The 16,960-nt window shown below is 32.1% G+C and overlaps 2 protein-coding genes across 2 annotated transcripts in view; one reads left to right on the plus strand and one right to left on the minus strand.

The window, feature by feature from the left end:
- The window catches only part of LOC111630740 (protein ABHD11-like), an 11,049-nt gene extending 7,413 nt beyond the window's left edge, over positions 1 to 3,636 (plus strand). Inside the window, exons 6-7 of the mRNA XM_023374893.1 lie at positions 3,225 to 3,412; positions 3,489 to 3,636. Coding sequence (XP_023230661.1) covers positions 3,225 to 3,412; positions 3,489 to 3,636 — 336 coding nt within the window. The remainder of the gene's footprint in view (positions 1 to 3,224; positions 3,413 to 3,488) is intronic.
- An 8,258-nt stretch (positions 3,637 to 11,894) lies between these two features.
- Positions 11,895 to 16,960, minus strand: part of LOC111630741 (organic cation transporter protein-like) — a 12,113-nt gene continuing 7,047 nt past the window's right edge. The window contains exons 6-13 of the mRNA XM_023374894.1: positions 15,991 to 16,353; positions 15,824 to 15,927; positions 15,592 to 15,746; positions 14,259 to 14,427; positions 14,051 to 14,198; positions 12,719 to 12,804; positions 12,248 to 12,459; positions 11,895 to 12,100 (exon numbers count right to left, since the gene is read on the minus strand). Coding sequence (XP_023230662.1) covers positions 11,895 to 12,100; positions 12,248 to 12,459; positions 12,719 to 12,804; positions 14,051 to 14,198; positions 14,259 to 14,427; positions 15,592 to 15,746; positions 15,824 to 15,927; positions 15,991 to 16,353 — 1,443 coding nt within the window. The remainder of the gene's footprint in view (positions 12,101 to 12,247; positions 12,460 to 12,718; positions 12,805 to 14,050; positions 14,199 to 14,258; positions 14,428 to 15,591; positions 15,747 to 15,823; positions 15,928 to 15,990; positions 16,354 to 16,960) is intronic.

Genomic DNA, 16,960 nt, shown 5'->3' on the forward strand with positions numbered 1-16,960 from the left:
GTAATCTAGAATCTAGCTGCAAGGACCCGCTTCGCTGGGCAAAAAGTAACGATAGTGAAGATTAAGATAATTACATTATAGCCAATCTTACCCGTTTTCACAGAATGCAAGAATTAGGTCTCTCGTTTCCAGACTAATTAGAGACATAGTCCCGATTCTATTTCTGAACGTCTCCTGTTCACGTCCAGTCAAACGAATTATTTTCAACGTTTCTGGAACGTTTACAATCGTTCTATAATCGAACCAATATCCGAATTTTATGTTCGAATTTAAATTCGAACAAAACATTCGAAATAGAAAACCACTTTCAACTACTTTCAGTTCCATATCTCCCGCACCCATATAGCTATCGAGACGCAACCACCATAGTGCACGAATGGAGACTCGGGGCTACTACCACATACAAACACCATTCATGTGCGATGTGTAGTTTTGGCGGAAAAGTAAAATATAGGGACACACACGTCGATTTATATATATATATAGATATAGATATATAATTGCTTGTCCTGATTGACTGACTGAATGACTCACTGATTCATCATTGCCCAGAGCAAACCGCTGGGCCTAAAGAGGTGAAATTTGGTACACAGTTAGGGTACGTCATGAAAACGCACACTAAGAAGACATCATTCCCAAGTGGGGGAGAGCATTAAGGCTTAACCGGAAGAACGACTTCTACTGTGCTATTTTAGATGCGATTTTTTGTTTTTTTCTGCGTTTTAGTAGGGTACGCCATGGCAATGCACACTATAAAGGGATTTTTAGAAATTCCCCCGCGGGGACTGAAGGAGAGCATTAAAGCTTAACCGGAAGAACGGCTTTTACTGTACTATTTTAGATGCGATTTTTTGTTTTCAACTACGTTTAGTCTTCATTGCGTACTTAAGTGTATTAAATTGATAACATTTCCGACATTGTTATAAATATTTTTATCTATTTCGATTTTTAAAATGTTCGAATTGTTTTAAATTTGAATTTATTGCATATTGATTCGATTATAGAACGATTGTAAACGTTTCAGAAAATTGATCAAATTGAAAATAGTTCGTTTGATTTTCGGCAATTCTCTTCAGCGGTAGGTGTTATATAACAATTACTATGGTTATTGAAATATTGGATGTAAATGGGGTTTGCTTGCAAAACCTCCGCTGACGAAGTCGCGGGTAACAGCTAGTNAGATCAACTTCTAAAATATATTTTTTTGGTTTTTATATTTTTCAATATATTTTTTTGTTTGTACAAAATAAAGAAGTAATTTTTAACGATACAATAGCCGCGATTATTATTTTAAAAAGTTTACGTTAGGCTTAACATCGACGAAAATTTAACGCGAAGCGACACGCAACGGAGAAAAATTTCAACACGGGATAGGTTAATATATTTTTTTGTACATAATCGGTTATCCGAAGAATAAGTTATTCGAACAACCCCAGTCCCCAATTGATTCGGATAAACGACGCTCTACTGTATTAGTTATGTAACTAAGAGTTATAGAACTGTCCTCATGGTTCGTAAATAATTTGTGTCAGGAAATAGAACAAACATACACACACAAATACATGCCAATGACATTTTCCCCTTGTATTTTAATTTTTGGGTTCAGGGAGCATCAAAACGTTGATAAACGTTGAAAATCATAATAGTTTTCGCTTCCAGGTATACACAGAATGAACTCTACTCCAAGTCGGATATTCTGAAATTTTAGACATCGTTCCTCATCAAACATGTTTAATGTTTGATGAGGAACGATGTCTAAACGACCCAACGACGACAAAAATCGTGTTTCCATGTTCTAATAGTTAGGCATAACAATTTCCTGCCGGATAGCCAAGGTGGTATTGTGTTGGTTATAGTAATGGATCTATATAACGTAAGTGGTCGCGAGAGAGAGAGAGTTTACAATAAATCGCGCGTTGGCGTAAACACCTGGGACTTGGTGAGATCTTCTACAGGTGAAGGTGATGGGTCGGACTGTCCGTTATTTGATTTATCACTGGAGGAGGTCGTCACGTCGGGAATATTCGAGATGCTGTGGCTTACTCCCGTTGCGATCGAGGTTATTTTGTATTCAGAGATGATGGTAATCCGTACTCAGAGGCATAGAGTTTTATGTTACTTGAGGACCGGGTGATGACTGTAACCATCGGAGGAACGTGTGGCGACTTGTTGCATCGGGGAGAAATGGGCGGTGACTGCCCCATTCGGCCGTCAGTTCTGATACTAAAGCTATAGCGCACGGCCGGGAGGTCAAAGGATCACGGAAAAGCGTCGCTTTCTCCGCCGAGAACGTGCAAAATAAGAAGTTCTCAGGGCGTAAAGGATAATCAACAACGTTAGTTGTCAAAATAGGTTTAATGAAATCGAAAAAAGATTTTCATTAAAGTTCGGGTTGTCACAATTACAATAAGACAATGCAAGATTTAATACAATGCAATTACAATATTTGATTTAGAAAAAAATTCAGCTACGAGTTACTTAACTTTCCCATAAACAACATTAAAACTGGTGTGTCATCGTCTGTTACGATATTTTATTTAAAAAACTTTTTATATAATTAATTATTATCAAATAGCAAAAATCTTAATTCTAAGATTAGGGACGGGTTTTATAAAAAAAATGTAAATGCTAATAAGGTGCAAAACTTCATTTAAGTTCGACCGAAATCAAGGTATGACACACGATCCCTCCTCTATCGCCCCATTCCCTCGACCTTTAATACCAAAATTTAGTAACATTAATTCTCTAATAACAAACCTCCCTGCAAAATTTCAGGAATTTTTGACAAAAGAGGCTGAAGTTATTAAGCTTCAAGAAAATAGTGCCCACATACACACTATCATCCATACATACATAAAAAATCTCCAATTTTTTTTTTCTCTCTGGACGTTTGAAGATTCCCTGAGCCCAAAAATCTTGGAGGGCCATTTTTGATCGTTCTCCGTACTTTCCCTCTGTTATATATAAAACATCCGGGAAAGTAAAAATATATGTTGAAAGATGTGTATGCTCACCAGTGGCCAAGTGGTCTTCGTACCCTGAACACTGGGAGTTCGGTCGGACGGGCTAACCACGTGGAGTTCTCCGAGTTTTCTCCTCGTCTGTAACGCCTAAAAAAGGGCCAGTTTCCATTAAAAAGACCTCTCGGAAGGTATTTACCTAGGAAGATCGCCCAAGTGTTGCCGCGCCATAACAGAAAGATGTGTAATTTTCTTCATTTTTAGATTTCAAGTTTAAGAAAAATCATCATGTCGAATCTGATACAAGTTGACAACCAATTGAAATGGAAAGCAAATATCGATATTATAGAAACAGAAATATGCAAGAAGAAGTCCCTCAGGAAGAGATACCCTCTGAGAGGATTTTATGGAAACGACACCCTGTTGATATACGGATCTTCCGATTACGTTTTGTAAGTAATTCCAATATGTGTTGGCTTCTACTGTTTTTTTTTGTAACAAGTTACTTGATTGTAACATTATTTCCAGGGAAACGGACATCGAAGATATGAAGAAAATGTTTCCAAAACTGCAAGTCGTTCATATGAAAGAATGCAGTCATTGGATTCATATGGACAAACCGGACGAACTGATGCAAATTATCGTGCAACATCTCTCGAAGAATTGTTCTTCCTAGACAATGCATCCTGTAATTTTTGATACATTGTAAAAGTATAGAAAACTTTGTTACATAGTATGTACTTAAGAGAATTTTGTTCTGCGTGCTCATTACTTGGTTTTGTAAAGGGTGACACTTGCACTCGAAAGTGTTCTAGGTCTATAATTAAAGTGCAAAAATAAATCGAACTTTTAATATAACTTTCATAAGTCAAGATTAAAATTCACAGACTACTTCTGATGTACAGCCGATATTTTTCTACTGTTTCTATCTGTGTTCAATAAGATCTTTTAGCAAGTCTATTATGGGTTAGCTAGACCCAGAACGGGGGTCGAATGGGGAGGGGCGTGGCCCGATATTTCCGGATGGACCTCCCGAATATTTCCCGAATATATTCCCTTCGACTCGTTTGGATTTAATTACGGATTCACAGAGTGGCAAGGATGCCATTTTAACCGGTCGGCTATCCGGCCTTCTGTAGTTGATATTTGTAAGTAATAGTTCATTCTTAGCAATGTTTCGAACAAATGAATGATATATGAAATAGGGGAGGCTATTCTAACCGCTTTGGCTACGGGAGCTTTATCGGGTGCTTCAGGATGGGGAGCCAAAAAAGCTATAGATAAAGTAACCAGATCCGTATGTAATAAAATAAAAACAAGGTGGCACACACTGGGTTTGTTATTATAATGATTCTAAATATCCCTTCGTTGAATTCTTCGATTTTTTGGAGAATATAAGTTAAAAAATGTAAGATTGAAAAGAGAGATAATTCCAAAAGAAATCATAAAATATTTAAAAACATCTAAAAAAGAAATACAGTCGACCCCCCTATAATATATAGATACGTTCCGATTTATTAGGAATCCGATTTCTTACAAGTCGTTCCAATCACAGCCCGACACGTGTCAAGTTTACGGACTACGGCTGATTGAAAGGTTTTCTTCCATAAAATTAATCGATTCTACACTAATCCGACTCAACATTTCCAAAATACGTATATTTTTTCGTAGTTTTATAGAAATCGTAATTATAGGGACCGTAATTATAGGAGGGTCGACTGTAAGATATAACTCTAGTTTTCTTCAGAATCATACTCCTGTTAGACGTGGTTACTATTGCATGAAATACATAGTAGAAAGAAATAAAGGTAAATCGCCCATTGAAGTCTTATACTCATTTACGCAAGAACCGAGCGAGTTTAATGAGAATTTTGTTTTATATAAATGAAACTAATAGTTTTAGATTCGAAAAATGCTGATAAATCAGAAGCCTTTACAATCGAGTTTAAAAATCTATTAACCGTAAATAATTCGAAATTAGCTCTGGAATCAATGTCTATGTGAGTTTCTTGGCATAATATCCATGAAAAATTTAATAACAACACCTTTAGATATTTTGATAAAACAGAGTGGTATGACGTAACGATAGAAAATGGAAATTACACTCTTCGAGAACCACATAACTTTTTAGTAAAATTCTTTGGAATACTTCCTATAAAGTTTGGAATTCATTTTGCAACAACGAGATTTATAATTCATTTATAACCTGGATATAAAATTGATCTGAGTAAAGGAAAACTCTACGAGATATTAGGTTTTGAACCAAAGATATATGAAGATGAAGAACAGAAAGGAAAATACATAGCAAATATTTCGAAAGGAATCGATGATATTTATATTCATTGCTATGTAATCATTGGAGTAGAGTACAACGATTTCACGAGTGATATTCTTTATTCTTTTACACCGTCTCATCTCATCAAAATTGAAGAGATTAATCCCATATTTGCTGACATTAATAGAAATCATTATATTTATAGAATTCGAATGTGGATAACCGATCAGGATGATAATTTAATTGATTTTAATAAACAGAGAGTTGTTTATCGTTTAATTTTAGACAAAATAAATGAATTATAATAAACATAATTATTATGCCTTTTTGTCATTTTTTTTATATATTTATAATTTATTTTGTAAATTATATATATATTATATAATTATAGTAAATTATTAGTAAACATTAGTAAATTATATAATATTTAGTTCACCTGAACTAAATAAAGAACATTATTTTTGAACTGTAAGACTAAATATCTGCATCCATAATTTCCCAGTAAAATAAGTCCTGTTAATACATAGAAAGTACTAGTATACAAAATAAATTATAAATATATAATAAACATAGATTTATATGGAACAGGATTCAAGAAATTTTTATACTAATATATGAAAAAGATTTGGGATTTAACTCTTCCTAATTATTTCAACAATGAAATCGAAAGTTTTCAGTACAAACAGCTCAGAGAAGATAAAGTTACCGTTGATGAAAAGGAATCAGCGAAATATGAATTTAATATTAAAGATGTAAATGATATGATTTTATATTCCAGTGGTTATATCTGCCCAAAACTGAAAATTATGAAACAGGATGGTTCTTTGATCAGAAGTGATAACGTAACCTTGGTAAATACTAAAAATTTATTTTCGAGATCTGAACTACACATTGGTAAGACACTAATTAGAGAAATTGAATTACCCTCTTTAGTCCATCACATTAACGGTCTTATAAACTTTACAAAAGATTATTCTACTTCCGAAGCAACCAATATACTGTTTTTCATTGACACCTCAGAATCACCAGATAAACAAATTTTGATATTTGATGGAGCCGATGATCAATCTCTTGAAACTAAAGAAAAAAATGAATACCTTTCTAGAAAGATTTTAAAAAAATGCAAATTATAATGAAGGATTTAGAGAAAGATGGATATTAAGTAAAAACTGTAACAAGATCAAACTGTGGATACCAATTAAGCAGATGTTTGGATTTTTCAACGACTTCAGGAAAATAATATCAAACATCGATGTTAGATTTTTGTTCTGGAGAAATTCAATGATATGATCTATACCGATGTTGGCAATCCGAATTATAAAGTTATAATATTTAATATTTCTCTTTGCTAACCACATATTAAATTATATACAGAACAAGTTAATTTTAATAGTGTATCTTTAAATCCCTCATCGGATATAGAAATTAATTGGTGTTCTGTTAGATTAATTAAAAGTAACGTTCAAAATGGTTCTAGTGGAACAATAATTGTAAATACAATCACAGATGAAATCAGAAATATTTTTGTAATCCCACAATATCAAGAAAAGGAAAACGATCAGAATCAAAATAATATGATATTCGATAACTTAGATATGATGAGATGTTGGTTAAGAATTAATAATGATAAATATCCAACAGAAGATTATAATGTTAGCTTTAAACCGGGAGAATTAGATTATTCAAGATATTATTCTGATTTCTTAGCGGCGGGGTTAAATACTAACAGTACAGAGTCTGGTTGTTTAGTAAGTTATACAAATTATGGAAGAGTGTATTCAATAATTCATTTCGATGTATCCAATCACCCCTCTTATAATAATGTTGATAATTTGAAAGTTGAATTCTTTTGGCAATTGAGAAAAACACCTGCTAAACCGTATAGATTTTGTTTCGTTTTAGTCGAAAAAAAAGGATTTATGAATATGTACAACAGGACTTTTGAAACCATTAAAACTTAAAAGTAATTAAATGGCCTGATTTCCTTTTGGTCTTTATTATGATGAAGTAAAAGAAGGTGCTCCTGATCCTGCAGGTAATGGTTTCAAACTAACGTATGATGGAAATTATGATATGCAAAATAAGATTTTAAAATATTGCGAACATTCAATAGATGAAAACGATGCTGCAAACAAGGAATATATCTATACTAATATTATAAAGAGGTAATGTTTGTAAGTATGTATGTAAGTAAGTTTGTTTGCAGCAGGTAATCTCCGAAATTACTCATCCGATTTCAAAAATTCTTTCACCAATATCTAGAATGAAACGTCAGGGTGGACATAGGCTGTATATTACTCCGTTAAACATTAATATAAATTAAAATATATAATCTAGGTTAAGGCTTTTACGTCCAACAGATGGCGCTACGAGTACGACGCCCTAAGTTTGCTTTTCTGCGAGGCATTATGCTTTTCTGTGAAAATGAACTAAAGCGGATCATTTCTATCTATCTATATAAATAAAAATGTAATGTTCGCTTGTTACTACCGATTCCTTTGAAATTTTGACACAATTCGAATACACACGTGTTTTTATATAATATACGTGTCGAAATTCCTCCCACTGAAGGGAGATGGTTAGAATTAAGGCTTACCGTAAAGAACTCTGCTTTTATTTATACTATTTTAGATGCGGGTTTTTGCGTTTTTGATTGCGTTTTAATAGGGTACGTCAAGAGAATGTACACTAAAAAAAATTTTTCGAAAAATTTTCCCCCACAGGAGAAGTATTATACATTTATAATAGATACATTTTGAGCCACAACAACGCGTGGCGGGGTCTGCTAGTTGATAATAAATTTAAAACAATCAATGAAATAAAGCTTTTGCTAAAGAAAATGATAATAAATTTAAAATATTAGATCACATAACAGATAAAACTAATTCAGAAAAAAATATTAAAGAAATAAGTTTAAGCATAGATAATTTCACAACAGAAACGAGTAAAAAACTCCGGATATTAGATAGTAGATGTCTAAGAATATATAATGGTGCTTTCAATGCAAGAAACGAAAGAATTGGTAATGTGCATGATCCAACAGAAGACAAAAAATGTTGTGAATAAAAGATATTTAAAGAATAATGATTTAACCATAAAAGAGCGGCCGGATGGCCGAGCAGTCAAGGTGGCAGCCTACCGCTCTGGGGGACCCGTCTGTTCGGATATGTCGGGCCCCGTCCCTCACCACCCGGCTGCCCCATTGTGATCTGGCCGAACTCATAATGGGCTTGCAAAAAGAGGCCCTCTTAGTGCCCACAGGGCGAAAAAAGTGTAAAAAAAAAAACGATAAAAGAAGAGGATGTGTTTGATGCAAAAAATAAAAAAATAACTAATTTAAAATCCAATTGAAGACACGGATGCAGTTACAAAATCATATCTAGATGAAAATCTGAATAATATAATTAAAAAAACAGAAAATGGATTATTAGCTTCAAGTTCTTTCAATTCTTTCATCCTAAGGGATTTTATAGATTATGGTAAAAATTTTGATATAGATGAGTGGACTTTAAAAGTTTATGATTTTTATTTTTTCTCAGATAATAAAAAATTCGTGTTAGAATCTGATGGATTAATTAGTAAGATTTATTTAGCAGGTAATAACCAATCATTAAAAATATCTGCAGGTATATTAATCAATGATAAATTAATATTCGCTTTTAAATTAGAGATAGGAGAAACCCACAAAGTTATAAAAAAAAAAAACACTATTCCATTCAATGTAAGAGATATAATTTCAATTAAAACTACTATAGATAATGAAGAGAACCTCAAGGATTATAACGTTAATCATTCAATTGGATATAATATTCCAATATTTATAAATTATACTGATTAATTTTTTTTCTATATAAATGGAAATTGATATTAGTAATCTTGAGTTGGTATTAACTCGTACTGAGTTAATACCAACGTAATACCTGAGTTAATACGGTGGGAAGAAAATGTTTTATTATATTTGGAAGGATAGAAGGGGGCATTTACATAACTTTGATTATGTTGATACACCTCATGGTAGATTTTTACGTACACCACAAGGTAAATTTTTTCATATTGATAGATAAGGCTATTTCAATATTACAGTAGAACCTCGATTATCCGCCCTTCGATCAACTGACCCCTCGGTTAACCGACCGTCCTAGTCGGCAAATTTCAAATGTCCGCTAGTGATGTGGCGCTACAATATTTGGCTATGTCTTGGCTACTTTAATATTATTTTTACGTGTTTTAGCTGGCAACACTCATTCGACCATGAAAGGGAGCCAGTATTTAAACGAAGCTTAATTTTCTAATTTTTAACGATACAATAGCGACGATTATTATTTTAAAAAATTTTTGTTAGGCTTAACATCGATGAAAATTCAACGCAAAATAGGTTAATAGCGATATACTAATATACTAATTACATGGGATATAATAATATACTACACTAATAATGGATTTTTTCATACTTTTCGGTTATCCGACTTTTCAATTATCCGACCAACCCCAGTCCCCAATTAGGGCGAATAATCGAGGTTCTACTGTAGTTAAATTTTTTCTTATATAAATGGAGACACTGAAAAAACTAAACAATATTAGTAAAAATTTCAAAATACTCCAATTAGGAAATTAAACGAGTTGGAAATTGATTATGAATATCCAATTCAATATCCATTCGCTTTGGTTATAAAAAATTAGTAGTTCTTAGGGACAGAGAATTGAATGAATTTCAAGTTTTTCTTCCTGATCGATTTAATAAAAAATTAGAGAATGAAGATTTAGATAAGATGTGTAATTTTAAATTTGTATACAAGAGATTATTGGAATAAGTATAAAGCAGATATTATTGAGTTTGTTTGACTTTTTTTTATATTTTATTTTTGAGTAACATTTTACAGGTTTGATTAAATTTAATGACTTAAAAGAATAAAAGTAGGAATCAATGAGATTTTCAGTGGTTTCTAATTTCAGTTTAAATTCAGTGAATTATACTTTTGATTTGATTAAATTCACTGAATTTTTTTAGACTTAAAAATTGTGGGGTAGAACTCTCTTTTTTATACTACTCATGCTTCTTTTTCCTTTTCTCCCATTGTTTTGTTTTGATTTTCAAGTTTCAGTTTGAATTACGCAAAATAAGCTTTCTTCACAAACTCACTTATATTTCTTTGTTGCCTTTTCACTGTGTATTCATCACAAACATAACAGAAGCTATCAGAAGAAATTACACAATCTCTGCGAGCCATATTCCAGAAATAAAAATACAAGCACAGTAGCGTTCGAATGCAGGATATAAACTGAGTGTGGCATTAGATGTCCAGCGAGATACTGAACTTATTTAGCTTGTTGAAACACGATCAAATCCAACAGGGGGTTGTTCATATTTATTCCTAGTATCCAAGATAATACGTTGAAACATGCTCAACCTCACCAATAATATTACTCACTATCAACTTTTAATTTTTTCTTTACGATCACGCGACCTTCCTCCTAACAGTAAAACTACTTAACACACCTCTCCTTACCACAACGCTCTTCAACCATTAACATTTTTATTTATTTATTACCAAGTTCAGCTATAATTCATAGAATTAATGTGAGAAGTCTTCGTTTTAAGGCCATTTTTTAAATAAAAAAAAATACTAAAGTTTACGTTAATAAGTTCCCACTTTACTGATGAGTACATAGAAACTATGCCCAAACTTAATAACCTATATGTTGAATTTATCTTTACTTACATCAATTTTCTTAATACCTCATCGGTGTTTTTAAATGAATAATTATAATAGAGGACTTATTTTAATTTATTCTTATTAAATAATTTTAAATTAGATAATATTGTATATTTAAAATCTACTAATGGTCTTCATATATCACCAGCTTTATGTATTTTAAGTCGGATTTTGAGTTGCGGTTTTCTTAAAATATCTTGTATAAGTAACAAATATATATATATTTATTTATTTATGGTGCAATTCTTTATATATATTTTATAATTTTTAAAAAACATTTTTTTAAAAAGGTTGAAAAAATCATCTACAGATATTTTACTTTTCTAGTTTTTATTCTTTCTAAAATAATAAATGCAATACCATTTTTTTCATACGTGAAAACAATTTTAAAACCAATCTATACAAAGGCCTTCCTGGTAATACTACTGGCCACTAAATTATATATTCTTTAAATAACACTAATTTATTTATTCCCACCATAAACAAATAATTTTCCATGTAAAATAATGTTTTTTTCGTGCAATAATTATATGTTTTTAACATTAAGTGATTTTCTCATTTTGAAGTAGTCATTTATTTCATTCTTCTTTTTTATGTTTTTTTTTATTCCTCTTCATTTTCTGCTGTATTACTGCAAAAATTTAACAACACATTTTCTCATATTTGTATAAATTATTTCAAATATATTTCTATAAAACTTACTTGAGTCAATTAAGTGAGAATAATATTATAAAATGTAATTATTTTCTAAAAAAATTTCGTAATAATTTCTTACTTGACAAGTATCATGCAAATCTTTGGTCTCGGGTAAAGGCAAAATGCACAAACCAGACGAAAGAGTCAATACACCTACTATAATAAAGGGAATGCTCTAGTTCACCTTTTCACTCTGTGACAAATACAATAACATTATATTGTAAAGTATTATAAATAAGTTAATCAATGTTAAAGACGAGTGTGAAGTCCTACAAGATCCTTCATAAATGGTGCAGCGATCGCTCCGATTCTTGCAAATGTAGAACACGATCCGATACCCACGTTACGAACTACAGTCGGGTACAATTCTAAAGTATATCCATATATTGCAGTTATTTCAATCGTTACGCAAAATCTGCACAACACTAGCAAGGCGACCCTCAGCCATATAATATCTATTTTAAAAAGATCGTAATATTCAGAATCGTGATGAGATCATAAATGCTAAGACGTTTCAAAACAAAATTATATACTTTTCGAATTATAATTTCTTGTGTTTTAATAGTAAAACTAAACTAATAATTAGCAATATTGATGTTTACCGTCTGGAACAGCTATTATCAGCAACGAAGTGATTCCCACTAGAAGGCATCCAAACATCAAAATACGTCTTCTTCCAAAGCGAGGTAAAATAATGATCAACACACCAGAAACACAATATTGTAATGAAAATGAAACAAAGAAAATAAAGATGTTTCCTCCTGTGATATCTGCATTTAATGATAATGCATAGGTGTCAAATATTATTACTAACCTGAAAGTGGTGGAAGAGATTCAGTAGCGTGTTTAATTTATTAAAATAAGTTAATAGAATGGAGTCGGTTTGGGTATGTCACTTCATTTTTGTAAGATAAGACCGTTATATTAATACATGTTTTGATTTATAATCTCATTTTGAGGGATATAATACAATTTATTATTTGTATAAATTTTAAAAAAAGCACAGAATTATCTCTTATAAATGAAAAATTGTTTCATACGCGAACATATCGAAACTCATGAAAAGTGCTTACCATAAGATGTACATGAGGAAAGTAATCTTGCGTAACTCTTTATTCCTGATCAATTCAAAAAAGTTCATTTTCCTCTTATTTTCATTCTGTAAGAGTAAGATCAAATACAATGGAAAAAATCGTATCTAGTAAAGAAGATTTTCATATATATTAATTATATATTTACAAGGTGTGACAATTTAATTACAGGACTGTTCGTGTAGCGCTGCAGTATCAGTGTGCAGCAACTTGTCTAAGTTTATCATAATAGTTCAACAATCTGGCTACTTGTCTGCAAAGATTTGTTCGTGTTTCGTAACGCGTTCTTTTTCTGTACTGCATTCAGATATTGCTGTGAGAAAGTGCTGTCACGCTTTTGTCATTGAACAAAAAGTGAACATTAAGTTTTGTTACAAGTTGGGTAAAAGTGCAACAGAGACGTATGCCCTCATCAATCATGTTTATGGAAATGATGTCCTATCCCGCTCTCGTGCTTTCGAGTGGTTTGCGTGTTTCAGGGATGGTCGGGAAGATCTTGAGGACGTTGCAATAAAGATGATCTGATTTTATTTATTTATTTATCCATATTACTATTATATTGTGTAAATAGGAAGGACTAAATCTCCGATACATCTGCAATGAAATTAGATTACAACAAATCTATCGCAACTTTTAGTTTGACAAGGAACGTACAAAAGTAACTAGTTTTTCATAAAGGACCATAAAAATTAATTAAATAATTAGTTAATTAGTCAAAACTTAATAAAAAGAGAATCAACATAAAATGTGAAACGACATAAATATTGCAATAACGCTGAACTTTATAAGGCGATTAATTTGACAAAAACAGCCGAAAAAATATATTAAAGCCTTTAGATGCGGTTTATATTTATTATTTTGTACAGCAGACAAAAACATATTAGAAATGTTTATATAAGATTTATACCCCATTTTGACTCTTTCATCCGTAGTCACTAAAAAACATGTTTAATTAATCTAATACATTGTTGGTCGATCACAACAGGAGTAAAAAAAATATATTGTTAGAAACACATTTTCGACAGATGTTATTTGTGAAAAAAACCTGGATTATCCTACATCCTGTGTTCCTACAACGTCAGCCTCTTTTTCTGAGGAAACTTGAGGCTGTCCCCTTAACCCCCGCCGCCATTGGTTATATCTCATTCCATTTCCAAACGCAAACTGATTTTATTTTTAAAATTCAACAGTCATTTCAAATCACTTCAGTCAAATGATTATTTACAAATATTTTGAAGAAATCGTTATTTTATTATTTCAAATCATCGTCTTTTAATAGAAAGATCAAGCTATGTATTATTAAAATCGGTTTACCGTTCTAATTTTCCAATAAAGTTCTTCAATAATTTCGGTTAAGTTCTCGGTGTGTTTTTTATTCTTTTCCATTATGTTTCGTATAACGTCTTCGGCTTTACGTAATCGACCGTGAGTTAGCAGCCATCTCGGAGACTCCGGTATAAAACTAATCCAAAACATATTTTCATAACATATAAAAACAATAAAAATATCAAATGAACATTACCTGATGAGCAGGAGCGTTATAATGGATGGCAAACTGCTGCATAATTGAATATAAGTCCAATCTTTGAGGAACCAAGATACTCCGGTAAGTAGAAGCATCCCCGTGGTATAAAAGAAACTCTCAGTTACTATTACCTTTTCTCTGTAGCTTGGTCCGACCACTTCCATAACTATACACAAAGATAATTTAGTATTGTTAACGTTATATTTACAAAAAACATTTGTATGTTAAATTTCAAATTAAATACAAATGTTCATACGAAAATTTGCTTATGACTTATCCATGGTAAGTGCGTATTGAATTCACGGCAATCTGCATTAAATACAGGTATTTCAGTTGAATGACACGAACTTAATACAGTATATTAAGCGAGACCCTGTAAAGTTAACTTTACGTACCGTACTTGTTCGAAAATATGAGATTTCCTCGTATTGATGCCAGAGAATTTTTATGTTAAGTATATTGATAGAAACAATTCAACTATTCTTTAATGCATCCATGTGTATTAATAGCATTCTCTATCTTCTCCTAATTGGAACAACTTAAAATTGTTAAAAGTAAATTTATTCATACAATAGAATAATACAGAACTGGCGAATTACAAAATTTGTAATTATAACACACTAGCTGTTACCCGCGGCTTCGCTCGAGCGGATTTTGCAAGCAAACCCTATTTACATTCAGTATTTCAACAACCATAGTAATTGTTGTATAATACCTCTCGCCGAGAATGATGACAATTGCTGAGAATCAAAGGAACACTTTTTAAATTGATGAATTCTTTGGAACGTTTACAATCATTCTATAATCAAACCAATATGCAATAACAAATTCGAATTTAATTAATGCTTTCCCTCGCCCCCGGGGGTTTTATTTCAAAAAATCCCTTCTTAGTGTGCGTTTTCATGACGTACCCTAACTGTGTACCGAATTTCATTTCTGGGTTCTGGAATTTTCTAGAAAAAACTGGAATATTCTCATTGAAGCATTACACATTTTTGAAGTCAACCATTTTCAAACCCCATATCTCTCACACCCTTATAGCTATCGAGACGCGACCACCCTAGTGCACGATGGAAGACTTGGGGCTACTACAACACGCAAACACCATTCATGTACGATGTGTAGTTTTGGCTGCAGAGTGACGTATAGGCACAAACACGTCCATATATATATATATATATATAGATTAAAATACACTAAGTACGTCACTACGATTTTATGTTTTCGACGTAAACATTTAGGTCATTTAGTCTATATTGTAGTCTATATGTGAACATTGCCAAAGTACGTTGTTATTTGATTTACTGTTTGAATTAAATTTATGACTTACCATATACGTAAAACGTGAGATTACACGCTGTTTTTCCTGCAGATAAGAAGAAACGACATACAGTAAACATCCAGTAATATGGAGAAAATGTACAAAGAATCCCAAAGGTTACATGAAGCGCGATTCCCGATATTATCACTGGTCTTCTGCCATATCTACGTAAATATTGATATAATTAATATGTATTTTAAAACTAAAACATTTTAATGAAATTAAAGACAAGTTTACATACTTATCGGATATCTGACCAGATACAATAGCCGACACGAGGAATCCCACGAAGTAAGAAGAGCCAGCGAGAGAACTCAACCAAGAACTTTCGCAAACTAAATTCCACTGAAAATTTCAAATAAAATCAATCATCGAATATATATATAATTGAAAAATTTTCATTGTTACCTTTTCAATGACACTGTTTTTATATTGTGAATGATCGTATTCCCACGAGCGACAAGGAATCTTTGAAAAGTTTTTTCCGTATTTCGTATCGTAAATATCGTATACTTCGCATCGACTATGTGTTGTTCTCCCGTTTCTGATCTCCAAAGGTGCGCTGATATTTTTCCACTCTTCCATAGTCATGTTAATGTATTTCGGTGTTCTCATGCACCAATAATCCACTTTGTACGCCAAGAATGGCCAATTTAAATTGTTTAATGCCATAACAATGGCAGACCACGCGATTACCCCTAATAAAATCTTCTGCCATCTTCCAAATGTACCGATAAGGTCTGTAAAGTCTTGAAATTCTTTCGCCGTTTCCTATCAAAAATATTCAGCAACGAATTGCATAACTTTTCCGGGTATTATTAGAACTTATTTAGAAAATACCTTCTATAATCTTAATTACAACTTAAAACCTCATAACATTGCTTGATTTTAGTACTTTCCCGTGTTATGTCTATATAACACCGGGAAAGTAATACAATCTTGGTGATACGTCGTTTAGACTCATTACAATGAATATATATTTAATCTGTAGAAATACACTTTAAATGTTAACAGTTATGTAAATGTAAATAACAGTCGACCCCCCTATAACACTGTTGATTATTCCGTTTTATATGAATTCCATGTTGTATGAGTCACTTAGATTTTACAAATACGTGAGCCGTTCACAGCCCGGCACATGTATTTGTAAAATCTAAGTGACTCATACAACATGGAATTCATATAAAACGGAATAATCAACAGTGTTATAGGGGGGTTCGACTGTATAATTCTTACCTCAACTTCAGGCGAGCTGTTTGTGTTTTCTATCGTTGTATCCATGGTGTTCTTCATTAAAGTTGTATGATTTAAATATGGAAATAGATCATATATAAAAAATGACAATAGTGTAATCGTTTTGTTTTGTCGCTACCAATCA

The sequence above is a fragment of the Centruroides sculpturatus genome, unplaced genomic scaffold, assembly GCF_000671375.1.
Source record: "Centruroides sculpturatus isolate CEXI.00-Female unplaced genomic scaffold, Cexi_2.0 scaffold444, whole genome shotgun sequence".
Lineage (NCBI taxonomy): Eukaryota > Metazoa > Arthropoda > Arachnida > Scorpiones > Buthidae > Centruroides > Centruroides sculpturatus.